The following is a 13,397-nucleotide window of genomic DNA, read 5'->3' on the forward strand; positions in this document are numbered from 1 at the left end:
TTCTGGAAATCTTTGACTGCCACCTACTGGAAAACGGTCACAATAACTATACAAATACACAATGAGTACAAAGAGTGGAGCCCCCTGGAGTTGTTCAACGCACATCTTGTACATGGCGAATGTCAGTCTCCCAGGCCAGTCTCTTTCCAGAATCTAGGCGAGACAGTAGAAGGGGGAACATCTAAGAAGGAGGAAGAGGCCCGGCACTTTGTCTTGGAGTTCTGGAAGCAGAGTGCAGCAAGGCTCAAATGGAACCTGGGGCGAGGGATCAAGCTGCGGGCGTTCAGGGGGGCAAGTATGAAGACTGCCTACCAGTGCCTCAAGCCCGGGGCCCTCTTAAACTCCTTGTAGAATGCACTTCACACAGTGCGGTCTCCAGAGCTCGAGACTGGACGTACCAGGAGTGGGGTAGGGTGCCGAGGGGACTGAACGCGAGGACCTTGAGTCCTCTAAGAAGTCAGGTTCTCAGTGGCAGAACGAGGGTCGCCTAGGTGTCTGGGGCAGAATTCTTCGAGGTCGAGGGAAGGGGTCCAAGCAGCATCCCCTTCCCTGCCCCTCGTCCTGCCCCCCTCCACTCCCCGCCCCGAGGGCTCTGGTTCAGAGGTTCAGAGGCACTCTGCAAGTCGGCCACCGCTTCCAAACTGCGCCCCCCCCCCCCCCCCCACGGAGCAAAGGACTTTGAGATATTGTAGCGGTGGCTGCGACTCAGGCTAGCGTCCCCTCCCCCTAACGGCCTCCTCTCCCACTCCAATTCCCCCTCGCCCGCCCCTGCTCTCCCACCTCGGGGGACGGCGCTGGGGGTGTGGCCAGGGGACCGGTATAAAGTCCCTGGAGCCGGTCCCGGGCAGCCGCTCAGCCCCCTGCCCCCGCCGCCTGCTGGGCTGGGCCGAGGATGCAGCGCAGCGCCTCGGTGGCCAGGCTCGCTCCGCTCCAGCGTGCTTGCTAACTTCCCCAGCTCCTTCCCTGCCTGCCGGGACCGCCCCGTGTCCCCGCGCCCTCCGGGTCTGGTCCTCGAAGCGCACTGGGCGCTGCCTCCGGGTCCCTTGTAGCCCTCTCGCGAGCTCGCGCTCCCCTTCTGTGCCCCATCTTCGTTCTCACCATGCTGCCCTTCGGCCTCGTGGCCGTCCTGCTGCTGGCCGCAGGGCCTCGGCCGAGCCTGGGCGACGAAGCTATCCACTGCCCCCCCTGCTCCGAGGAGAAGCTGGCGCGCTGCCGCCCCCCTGTGGGTTGCGAGGAGCTGGTGCGGGAGCCTGGCTGCGGTTGTTGCGCCACTTGTGCCCTGGGCTTGGGGATGCCCTGCGGGGTGTACACCCCACGCTGTGGCTCTGGCATGCGCTGCTACCCTCCCCGGGGAGTGGAAAAGCCTCTACGCACGCTGATGCACGGGCAGGGCGTGTGCACGGAGCTGTCGGAGATCGAGGCCATCCAGGAAAGCCTGCAGTCCTCTGGTAAGACATACCTACCTTTCCTTTGCCACCTTTCCCAATAGCCCTCCTCCTTGCAACTTGGCTCCCATTCGGGTTGTCCTGGAAGGTCCAGAAAAGCCCTCAGGGAGCTGAAGACGAAGGGAGGTACGTGGCAGAGCCTGACAGTCACAGCCAAGATAACTGGCACTGAATCCCAGTGCCAGTTGCCACTGGTCAAGGGGAAGCTGGTCCCATCCCTTCATCTCAAACCTCCCAGGTGTTTCTTTGGGAAGAGGGGCCTCGGCCTCAGTGGTAAGAGGCGACAGTGGTAAGTTAAATGACCTGATTCAGCTGTAAAAGAAAGCCAGAAAACTGATAAGGGTGGTGTGTGTGTGTGTGTGTGTGTTGGGACAGTCCCTTTCTGTTCCTGATTCAGGGCTTGATCCAAACCCAGTTTCAGATGAAACTCAAAGGTGTGAGGAACCAGGGCCTGGACGTTTGAGTCATCATCACCGCATGGTGAAGTGGGAAATACAAATCAGAAGGATTTCAATAGTCATGAACGAGATCTGTGCTTCCCCGAAGAGCCAAAAAGCAGTGGAAGGCAGGGCTTTCTCTGCCAGGCTGGTACATCCAGGTTTCTTGTTCCTTCCTCCTGGCAGGTGCCATCTGAGGGGCCCTGGAGGGAAGTTCCGGCTGTCAGCCCAGGGTTTCAGAAACCTTGGGTGTATGGGACTGAGAGGAGAGGAGGGACAGATGGACAAGTAGATAGATTTTCAGAATGTCCCTTGCTCTGATCTTGTATTTTCTTTTTCAGTTTCTTAGAGTCTTGCTCTTGTCCTTTTGTTATTTCCCGCTGTGTCTCTCAGCTTCTAGTTTGACCAGTCCGAGTTCTCTCTTTTTTTTTTTTTTCTCGCTCTCCCGAGCTTTATTAGTTCCCTTCCCTTGTTCTGCCTTAGTTTGTTTTTCTGCTGTCCTCTCACTTTAATCTCAGACTCTGTTGCTCTTCTGATGATTCCTTCTGCGTATCTGCTGCTTTTTGGGAGCTCTGCCTCTCCGTATCCCCGACTCTGGTTATTGTCCCTTCTTGGACAGCCTTACTCTCTCTGAGCCCCAGTCTGTGCTTCTCTCTTTTCGTGGTGCTTGACCCTTCCATTGTTGCAGTCCGGATGCTGGGACTTCAGGCCCGAGCTTCCTGCTCTGGGTCCCAGACCCATCCACTTCCTCAATCCTCAGCAGTTTATTAGTGTGAGGAAAGCAGGATGCAGGGAAAACAGGAAGGAGGTGGACCCCAGGGGGTGCCTCTCTGCCCTTCCTGCCCCTGCCTGGGCAAGGAGAGATGGCTCAGCAGAAATATTCTGGGAGAAATGCCAGACTGGCACCCAGCATTGCTGAGTGGGGAGGAGGGTCCTGGGAGAAGAGCGATTCCTTGATCTTGGGGCAGTGGAACCAGGAGAAAAGGCTGCATTTTTAGGATGCTCACGTTGAGTCTTTGGTCTCTGTCAGCTAGTGGGCATCTAGCAGCAGGTGAGGATGGCTGGTAGTCTCCTCTCTTCCCAACTTGAGCACGAGCCAGAAGAGGTCTGCAAGAGCCTGCTCTTTGGTTGAATAGAAGCATCCCTACATTGTGGAGGAAAAATCCAACCCCCGGTGGGTTAGGAGGACCTGGCCCAGTTTCTGATTGTTCTGTGGGTGTGAGGCAAATCAATTTCTAGAGGAGTCCAGGAATGGAGTGCCTGCAGGTATCTTTTGGAATTCAGAGATCAAGTCACTAATTCTCCTCCCGCTTCCTGACCTTGTCTTCTACCCACACCATGGACCAGAAACCAGAAGGACCCTGGAGATAGACTTTTTTTTTCCAAGACAAAGTTTCTCTCTATAGCTCTGTCCTAAAACTCTCTCTCTGTGTCAACCAGGCTGGCATCAAACTCACAGAGATCCACCTGCATCTACCTCCTCAGTGCTGGGATTAAAGGCATGCACACCTGGCTAATATTAGACACTCGATTGGCAAGCTATGGCCAGTGCTTTCTAGTCATCACAGGACTTCCTTGTCATGGCCTGGCACCTTTGCATCATGGGAGGAGTACCCACAGAACTGTACACCAGCTTTGCAGGGTGTCTGATGAAATACTGATCAAGGCTCAGCCCCTGTCTCACACCTTACACTATCAGTAGGCCATTGCCCCTTTTTGGGACCCATGCCCTGGAAATACTTTGGTGAAGGGCGTTAGTCTATTCTTTCTGCTCTTTGCTCTTGGGGCTGAGCTTCAGTTCATCATTTAAGTAAGTGGTTCTTTGACACATGCTCTCTTTATTTTTCTAGGGGCAGGTTGTCCCTTCCATTTCTAGCCTGCCCTGCTCTCCTTTCTGACAGATTGGAGATTGGCACTACCAAGGCCACCAGAGTAGGGAACAGGTGCATGTGTCATAAGTCTACAATTTCACATTGTGGTACTGACCCTCGACTCTTGAAATCTAAATGTTCAGTGGGGAGGTCAAACTTGGGACAGGGAGTTCCTAAACCAGGCTCTAGGTCCCTCTGGGACAGGGCTAGGGAACAGGCAGCCTGGGTTAATTTTTAGTCAACACAGCAAATATTGTCCCTACTTCGGTACTGGGAATCTAGTCATGTCATGGAAACTGGGCCTTGCCAGTTTCTGTGCTTTAGGGGAGAGGGGAGGAAGAACATGGCTGCCTAGTGTTTCCTTTAATACCGATGAAGCTTAAATTATTGATGCTTCAAGTGGCCAAAGACAAATCTCCCTTCCTCATCTCTACCTCAGTTTCCTCCTAGCTGGAATGCCTCACTGTTTTGAAGTTTTTGGCACAGAGTATAAGGTCAATAGATTGGAGTGATGAAGCTAAGGGAGGGTGGAGATGAAGAAGCTAAGGGAATTGGCAGACCATAGGGTAAGGGAGAGTCACGGGACAGAGAGGGGTTGGTAGGTTTTGCAGGGTCTCTTGTCTCCTTAGAGGCCAGCATTGGGGAGCAACAGTTAAGGGGCTTCTCCCTACCAAAATCTCAGAGAAACAACCTGGTGTCTGTCATGGGTGGTCTTGGATTCTCCAGCCAAGGGTTTGGGGATGAAGGAAGAGGAAGGCATTTTTGGTGGGCAGGTGGGTGACTCTCCAGAACATGGCTGAAATGTCTGAGTCTGGGTAGCAGGATCCACTCAGTTCTTAGCCTTGGGTGTCTTGGAGGGGCCAGGGGCTGGTCCTGAGGAGAAATCATGGGTGAAACCAGGCAGTGGGAACTTTTGCCTCTACTGGGGCCAGGGGTGTATACTGCTTCTCCCTGGGGGCTGGCTCCTTGCCCTGCTCTGCTGTGGCCAAAAGAGCAAGACTTCTGTCATGGCCCAATGGCAGTCTGCCCAGCTCCATAGGAGCTAAAGGGGAAGACCTGCTCCACTTTCTAGACAAGCTTCTTGGAGATCTAACAAGAGGAGGGGTCTGCCTCCAGCTCCTGCTCTGGAGCATCGGGACTTCCGTAGAGGACATTAGAAGCTGATAGCACTAGGAAGTTAATGTTTTTGAGAGGCTCAACACTACACCCCACCCCCCAGCTCAGTATCTAGAGGTGGATTCTCCAGGTAAGCCTGGATGGACAAGGAAAAGTTACAGATTAAATGGAGAGTCAACAAAGCATGACCAGAGAGACTGGGATGTTGTCCTGACTTGGTCTGTGTTTTTGACCAGGGTAGGGTCAGAGTACTTGAGTGGGTGTAGATGTGCGCACCTGGACGAACATGTGTTTGGACATGTAAACATCCGTGGTTCTGTATCCGTGGGGGGATGTGGACTTAATCTGTGTTGTGCCCCAAGACCAATTAGAAACTATTGCCCTAAAGTGGTGGGTTTTACTCTAAGTGTAGATTCGAACCAGGGGTCCCTGGGATAGGCCACAGAGACAACCACATTCAGTGTCCTGCCAGCTGTGCACCCTTAAGGCCCTCTGTGATAGGGGGCCATTCAACTTTGACATCAGCATAAGCTATGCTTCTAGGCATATGTGGCTGTAGGTTTCAACAAGCTATTCAGTTGTTAATGGTGAACATCTCAAATACCCTCGGAAACCCCCAAGGACCCCTCATTGCTGGCTTCTACTCCCAGACACACCACATTGGGAAGCAGAATTGTCATCAGGTCTCTTGGCCTTTTTCTGACTCTTGGGGACTCATCATTCAAAGCTCTAGGACTGGAAAGTGGGCATACTCTCCATCTCCTGAGGCAACTGTAAAGTAATATGAGGCCTGGAGCCAGGTTATAGTGGCACCTGCCTATAATCCAATACTTGGGCAGTAAAGCTAGGAGGAGGGGGAATTCAAGGCCAGCCTCAGCTACATAGCAAGTTTGAGGCCTGTCTGGTCTACATGAGATCCTGTCTCTAAACAAAAGAAAAAGAAGAGAAAAGAGATAGGGCTGGGGGGTGGCAATAAGACATTCACAGCATACAGAAAGACATCCCACAGCATTGTAACTTAGCTTGCCTGTCCCCCTCTACAACACACACACACACACACACACACACACACACACACACACACGCCTCAAATTCTTCTGTATTCTGAACTCTGAGCCTAAAAACATTTTGTGTTTAGCAAAAAGAAGCAGAGACTGTGCAAAGCCACTCTGACTGTGTAAAGACAGGGAATCAGGGAGAATAGACAGGCTGGGGTTGTGCCCTGTGAGTCCCAGGGATACCCTCCATCCTCTTCAGCTGACTCCCTCATCCTTTTGCCACATAGGCAGAAGGATGGCTCTATCTGTCTGCTCCCCCCACTTCTGTCCTTTAAGTCCACACTAGCACTTCCCTCAAGACAAAACTCTCCTACCCCTGGGGAGTCACTTTTATTTTGGTATGGAATCTTAACTGTTAGTTTTTTGGTTTTTGTTTTGTTTTGTTTTTGATGGTATAGATCCCTCCTTGCCTGGTGTCCCTTCATCAATATGCTTCCCTTCCCTTGTCCCCCAAACCAGAAGACTAAAACAAAGACCAACTCCCCAGCTTTGGCTAGGCAGAAAAATACCATTTGACCCAGAGGCAGCTCTGGGCCTGTTGCCATGTATGGAGGAACCTGCTAACTCTCGGGAAAAAAAAAAAGTCCTGACGCAAACCAGATGTAACCTCCTGTCGGCCTGCCAACATCTGGAATGCTGGCAGGAGCTCTGCACTTGGGCCTGCATTGAGCTGCCAAGTCTGAGCATTTCAGAGGTGGCTCTGATGTGCTGAGAAGTCTTTCCAACCTCCTTCCCCTGCTCAGCCTTGCATTCCGGCCCTGGCTGCCAGGAGGAAGCAGCCTGGTCACAATGCAGGGCCTTCTGGATGGGGCAGTTCACATAGAGCCTTCAGGAGGGACTGTGGACACAGGTCCAGCCTCATGATTCGCATCTCCAGGCAGCCCTTTGCCTGTTTCTGGGTGACTCTCATGGGCACTGAATGGGTCTCAAGTTTAAAGATGTGGAACCTAATGGTAGAGGTTGGAGAAATGTGTGTGACTGTTTTCTTTGTTCTGGGGCACAGTCTCTCTCTCTCTCTCTTTCTCCCCCTCTCCCCCCATTATGCATGCACGCGCGTGCGCGCGCGCACACACACACACACACACACACACACACTAACAGACCCAGACAGTGGGAAAACCTTTGGGGCCAGACTCCCCGCTCATGGAAAATATGATTTTTGGCCCTGGGGATCCCTGGCAGGCTCAGCCAGATGCTGAAAGAGCAGGAAAGGAGACAGGAAGAGTGAGCAGATGGAGAGGGGGATGGTGGGAGGAGCTGAACAGAGTGGGTAGATGATCCAGTAGTCCCCCCTCCCTCTGCCTGCCTCAGACCTCCCTGCAGGGCCCAAGGGATGTCCTCTGCCATCTGGGTGGCTGCAGCTGGTGACTTATCTGAATCCTGAACTGGGTGGGGTGAGGAGCAAATCAAGGACTTCAAGAGGAATATTCTTCCAAAGACATCCAGAGGAGTGGGGTGGAGATGGGGGCTGCTCATATTTCCATCCAACAGACTCGCTGGCGCTGTGTATCTCCCAGTGGGGGTGGAAGCAGGTGGGAGGTTGGAGGAGTGTAAACCTCTGTTCTTTCTGATGCTGACCTCTGCCTTTCAGACAAAGATGAGAGCGACCATCCCAACAACAGCTTCAACCCCTGCAGTGCTCATGATCATAGGTGCCTGCAGAAGCACATGGCCAAAATGCGAGATCGGAGCAAGATGAAGGTCGTGGGGACACCTCGGGAGGAACCCCGTCCTGTGGTGAGCACCTCTGACCTCTGATGTGTGTGCTTGTAGAAATTCCATTAGTAGATCCGGGCTGTGTCTGCCCAGTAAGCACCAAAGCCTCCTGTGTGTGCAAGGTGTCTCTGATGAGAGCCCAGGGAGAACCCTTACTTTCTTTGTGATTCCTTTTCTAAACATGGCATAGCTGAGGTGATTGGTGAAAGCGGGCCTGGTCCAGGCTCCCTAGTGTCTCTTGATCCTTTCTTCTTCTTTTTTCTTCTGGTTTTCCGAGACAGTTTCTCTGTGTTACTCTGGCTGTCCTGGCACTCACTGTGTAGACCAGGTTGGCCTTGAACCTGGAGATCTGCCTGCCTCTGCCTCCGAGTACTGAGATTAAAGGCATGCGCCACTACCGCCAGCCTAGCTCTTGGTCCCTTTTCTTGGATTCTTTGTCCAAGTCTTAGAAACAACAGGGTTGAAAATAAACTGGCCACGGGAAGAGGATTTGGAATCCTACTCTAGGGTCTGGCTCATTGTTCCGGTGGACTCAAGCCTGAGTGTCACTTTGTTTATTCCTTTTACTTAGGCCTATACGTTCTGTAAGGGTTCTTTCCTTACCACTCCCTTTTAAAGCCCCACCCCACCTCCCACCGATTATTTCTTGTGAGACAGTGTCTCACTTTGTAGCCCAGGCTGGCCTAGAACTTCTATGTGTACCAGGCTAGTCTTGAATTTGCAATAATCCTCCTGCCTCTGCTTCCAGGGTACTGAGATTGCATGCGTGGGCCACCACGGTTGCTTTGCTAGGCATGCTTTAGTGTCCACCATTGGTAGCTGAGTCTGAGACTCTGATTTCACTTCCTGTCCCCCTGCTTAGTACCCAGGCAGTAGCCTAGCAATTAGCCCCTTTACGCTCACAACCCCAGTTTGGTTTTCCCGCTTTTCTTTTCTGCTAAGCAGTTTTGTTCTTCATTCCCCAGCCCCAGGGTTCCTGCCAGAGCGAGTTGCACCGGGCCCTGGAGCGGCTGGCTGCCTCTCAGAGCCGTACCCACGAAGACCTCTTCATCATTCCCATTCCCAACTGTGACCGCAATGGCAACTTCCACCCCAAACAGGTGGGTCTCCCTTCCTGCTCTGAGGTCCTGGCCTCATCTTGAGGAACTCCTGGCTCTCTGCAGGGGGCTCACAACGGGAGATCTTAGGGAAGCTCCCCAAATCCAACCCAACTATTTGGGTCTCCCTGAGCCCTACTATAGCCTAAGACCTTCAACATATTGTCCACCTCGTTCATTTGAAGAGGAGAGACACACTCAGAAAGGAGGAGACAGACCCTGGCCAGCCAGCCCACAGCATGGACCGAGTTCACAGCAGAACTCGCCTCCCTTCCAGGGCTGTTTGCAGCTCCTCAGAATTCCCCATCTGTGATGTAAACCCTGTTCCCAGAACTCCTCCTCCTTCCCTCCAAGTAGTGCTCCTTGTCTCTAATGTCTGAAGCTTCATCCGGGCTTAGGCATAGATCCCAAGTTTATGAGAAGTCATGGAGGAAAGCACTCACACTTGTGAAGCTGAGCTCAGATTCCCGAGTGCAGTAAACATGGAGGTAGAGCCAGGTCTGGTGGCCGAAGTGGGAGCCGAAGAAAGAGGTCAGGAGAGAAGGCAGAAGGTGGTAGCGTCACATTCACTCACTCCTTCAGAAGGCTGGCATGCTAGCACGCATGTACAGCACAAGCAGCCCGCTCCATCACATCCCTGGTGCATCAGGAGGGTGGCATATCTGGGTAGGAAACCGGAATGCCTGGTGCTGAGTGTGGTCTAGGGAGCCTTGGCTTGGTTTTCCTCCAGGCTGTGTGAATATAGGTGCACATGTTACCCTCCCACTAAGGAAGAACCCCCAGTACGGGCTGCTACTCAACCAGGAGAGACCTCACTAGGAGGATAACACTACTGTCCTGGGTCTGTACCCAACACGGCGTTGTGTGTAACGAGTGACAGGCCAGAGAAGTTTCCTCAGAGCCAGTGCCTGGCCTTTCTTCAGCCTTCATCCCAACACAAATTCCTGTCCCAATTCTTAGTAGCACCCCCCCCTTCATTAAACAAAGAAAAACATTTGACTTTTTAAAAACCAGTTTTGAAAAAAAAAGAAAAAAAAAAACAGTTTTGGGGGTTTGTGGAAAAACAAGAAGAAAGTATAGGATTATCTTTTTCTCTTTGAGACAGGGTTTCTCTGTATAATAGCCTGGCTGTCCTGGAAGACCAGGCTGGCCTCGAACTTACAGAGATCAGCCTGCCTCTGCCTCCAGAGTGCTGGGATTAAAGAGGTGCCCCGCCACCGTCCAGTTACAGAATTATTTCACGCTATGCCTTCCTCATACCTGATTCTATCACTCATACCGAATAGTAGTGGGGTGTGTTTGATGGAATTGATAAAGTATTAACTGAAGTCCAACATACCAGAGTTACACTGGGACTTGTTTTTCATGTTATACAATGCCACACATACTTTCACATCTAAGTTTTATTGCGACAAGAAGCTGTGACCTTTTATCTCCATACCAATTCCGAATCTTGAGCCAATCTTCATTCCAACTTTGAGTTTGGCTTTGAAATATACTTGTATGTCTCCATCCCCACCCCGGTCTAATTCTGACCTGAAATTTAGCCTGACCTCAGATCTTCTGACCTTGACTTACTCTGATGTAAGTTTCTTGCAACAGTCCTCCTGCCTCTGCTTCCTAAGTGCTGGGGACACAGGCACTGTACCACCACATCCAGCCCATCTGCTTCTGACTTGGGCTCCCCACTTTACCCGACTTGGGTTTTAGCGTTTTAACCATAATCTCTAACTCAGCTGTGATCCTTCACCTCAGCTACTACCTTCACCCTGATTTGGATCCCGTTCCCAGCTATAATCCCACGCTTCAAGTCCCAGCCCAGTCACGACACACCTGAAACATCTTCAATGAACCCAGCCTTTACAATTCATCAATACCTTTAAGTCTAAGGGTCTTCTTAGGTCCCTGGCTAGAAGCTGTCTAGAACTGTCCTTGGACAAGTCTCCCTACTGTAGTAAGCTCTGGGGACTGGGCCTCGAAGAGTTACTCATTTTGGAAGAGTAACTGTGATCTGGGGGCTGGTCTGGAGGTGGTCTGGGCTCTTTGGCCGTCCTGGGAGCTGACCTCTCATATCCTGGTCTTGGTAGTGTCACCCCGCCCTGGATGGACAGCGTGGCAAGTGCTGGTGTGTGGATCGGAAGACGGGGGTGAAGCTTCCAGGGGGCTTGGAACCCAAGGGGGAGCTGGACTGCCACCAACTGGCTGACAGCTTCCAAGAGTGAGGCCTGCCAGCAGGTGGGGCCCTCAGTGCTCCCTACTAGGCCCCTGTGCTCTGGGGGCTGTAGAGTTGACTTGGCATGGAGTTTTGGTTTGAGTCCTGGCTCTCTGCCTCTGGCCCTGCCCAAAGTTTCCCTTGATGTATGTGTGTGGGAGTGTGTGTGTGTGTGTGTGTGTGTGTGTGTGTGTGTTTATGGGCACAAGTGTGGCCCATGGGGTAAGCCTGAGTACCCACTGTGGGCTTAGATAAGCAAGCCCAAGAGGTCTGAGTGTAGCAACAGGAAGCCCCAGTATGTTTTCAAATCAGTCTTGAATTCGTTCACTCATTCATTCAGCCATCTGAAAACATGTATTGACAACATACTACATGCCAGCTTTAGTTTTCAGCCCTGGGAGGCCTCATTCTCATTTCCTCTGATTGTGGCATGCAAGGTATTCCTGTAAGGTCACCAGAGGCTTGTAGCAGAGAAACCTCATTCTCGGAGTCAGAGAGAAAGAAAGTTGTGAACATGGACCATTCTCCCTCTCCTCCACCTAGTCAGTGTGGGTCCGTGTGGAGTAGAAGAGAGCTTAAGGCTCATGAGACCTACCCCGCTCTCAAGCTAAGCTTTGTCGGGGTCCCCTATTCTCATTCCTTAAATCCTTGGGGGAGGAAGAGATTGAGGGATGGGGCCCATCTTTGGGGTGGGTATGGGGTCACCTTGCAGATGGAGCTCTGCTGTGGGAGAGGAACGGTGTCAGAAGACCTGAAGAATGGGGGTAGGGAGTCAGGCAAGAAGAAAGGATGCAGGATTGGGTTGTGTGTGTCTGATGGAGAGGAGGACCTAATGAGGTCCTGTTCTGGCTCCTAATTGTGGTTGCTGGTCATGATGTCACCAGGATGACCCTATCTTTCCAGCTGCCCACTGCCTGTGACTCTGCCTCCCTCCCCATATTCCCCTCCCCTCACACCTCCTGTCCCACCCACTCTACCCTCCTGGGCATTTTCTGGCTTGCCTGGATAGATTTAGAGACCTGCTTGTTGGCTGTGATGTCTTTTCATTCATTTTTTTTTCTCTCTCTTTTTTTTAAAAAACAAAACAATAAAACCAAAAAGTGTCCAGATAACTGTGTGTGGTTGATTTATTTTATTATTATTTTTTAACAGACAGGGATGAATCAGGATTGGAGGGAGGTGGGTCCTGTGTGGTTCCCCAGATGTTTCCTGTTTCCTGCTGCAAACCAAAAGCCCTCTCTCTCCTCAAGGGTCTCCCAAGGCACTTACACTGGGGGTGGGATCATGCGGCTTTGGAGGAATGGCCAAGGAAGCCTGTCTGTCGGCCATAGTTGACTTCTAAATCAGGTACTCAGTGGAGCTGTGACATTTCCTAGGATTTGTACCGGATGGGTTTATTAATTTAGATGAGGATGGAGAAGACATGCAACACTTGAGGGACAGCATGGTGATAAATCACAACATTCCACAGCTCTGGTGTCCTTGTTCGGGACTAGGGGATGGGCATGCTCTCACATTAGATTCTGAAAGACTGGAAGAGTGGGAACCCGACTCTCAGCCCCAGCCTATGCTTCAGAACATGTTCCTACATGGATTCATAGCAATTTTCCCATAGGCTTGTTTCTGATGGATGTTTCTTCCCTGGAGGTCAGAAGAATCCTCTTGCCTTCTGGAGGATGGGGTCCTGTCTGTGTCCTTGTCCTCCAGTCCCCTCCCTGATCCAGAGACTCCTGGGCTTGCTTCTAACTTCATTGGCTCCCAACTTTTTTGTTTGTTTTGTTTTGAGACAGGGTTTCTCTGTGTTACAGCCCTAATTGTCCCGGAACTGGCTTTGGAGACCAGGCTGGCCTCGAACTCATAGAGATCTGCCTGCCCCTCCCTTGATTTTCTCTATTACCTAGACTTTCTACTGAGGCTGCAGTCTCCCTAGATCTCTAGCTCGGCCTCGGCAGGACAGCCTGCAGCTATCTGATTGCCCTGAGGCACCAGCATTGTCCTGTTGAGAACTGTTTCCTCTGTTCCTGGCCTTCTCCTTTTGGGGCCCAGACCAAGGCATGTTGGGGTACCCCGTCAGCCAAGTACAGGGAAGTGTTTCTCCAAGACATCTCATCCCTGCTTCCTTAGCCCCTCTTGCTGGGCTCTAGCCTTGCACCCTTGAGGGTGGGTTATAGGTTCTTCTCAGTAACCTCCAAGAAAGACAGAGCCTAGTTTAATGACATATACAGTGTCCGTGTGTGCACTGTGTGTGTGCTCATGCGTGTGTGAATGTGGCTTGGTGATTCCTTAACTGGAGTAGTATAGGCTTTTACAGGTACACATGTACATATTTGTGGATGAGTACAGATAAGACCTGTATAATTGGTGTCGGGGCTCTATGAATCTGTCAAATGGGAGACTCTCCTGAGTGATAGGAAAGATAATGTGACATCCACAGACTATGTTTCC

General features: G+C 51.7%; 1 protein-coding gene across 1 annotated transcript; it reads left to right on the forward strand.

Moving 5' to 3' along the window:
- Positions 1 to 834: 834 nt before the first annotated feature.
- Igfbp4 (insulin like growth factor binding protein 4) lies at positions 835 to 12,064 on the forward strand. The gene is made up of 4 exons (XM_051176111.1): positions 835 to 1,448; positions 7,519 to 7,664; positions 8,609 to 8,743; positions 10,828 to 12,064. The coding sequence occupies exons 1-4, from the start codon at positions 1,100 to 1,102 to the stop codon at positions 10,960 to 10,962; spliced, it is 765 nt and encodes a 254-aa protein (XP_051032068.1). The 5' UTR covers positions 835 to 1,099; the 3' UTR covers positions 10,963 to 12,064.
- Positions 12,065 to 13,397: the final 1,333 nt, after the last annotated feature.

Source organism: Phodopus roborovskii, unplaced genomic scaffold (assembly GCF_943737965.1).
Source record: "Phodopus roborovskii unplaced genomic scaffold, PHOROB, whole genome shotgun sequence".
NCBI classification, from domain to species: Eukaryota; Metazoa; Chordata; class Mammalia; order Rodentia; family Cricetidae; genus Phodopus; species Phodopus roborovskii.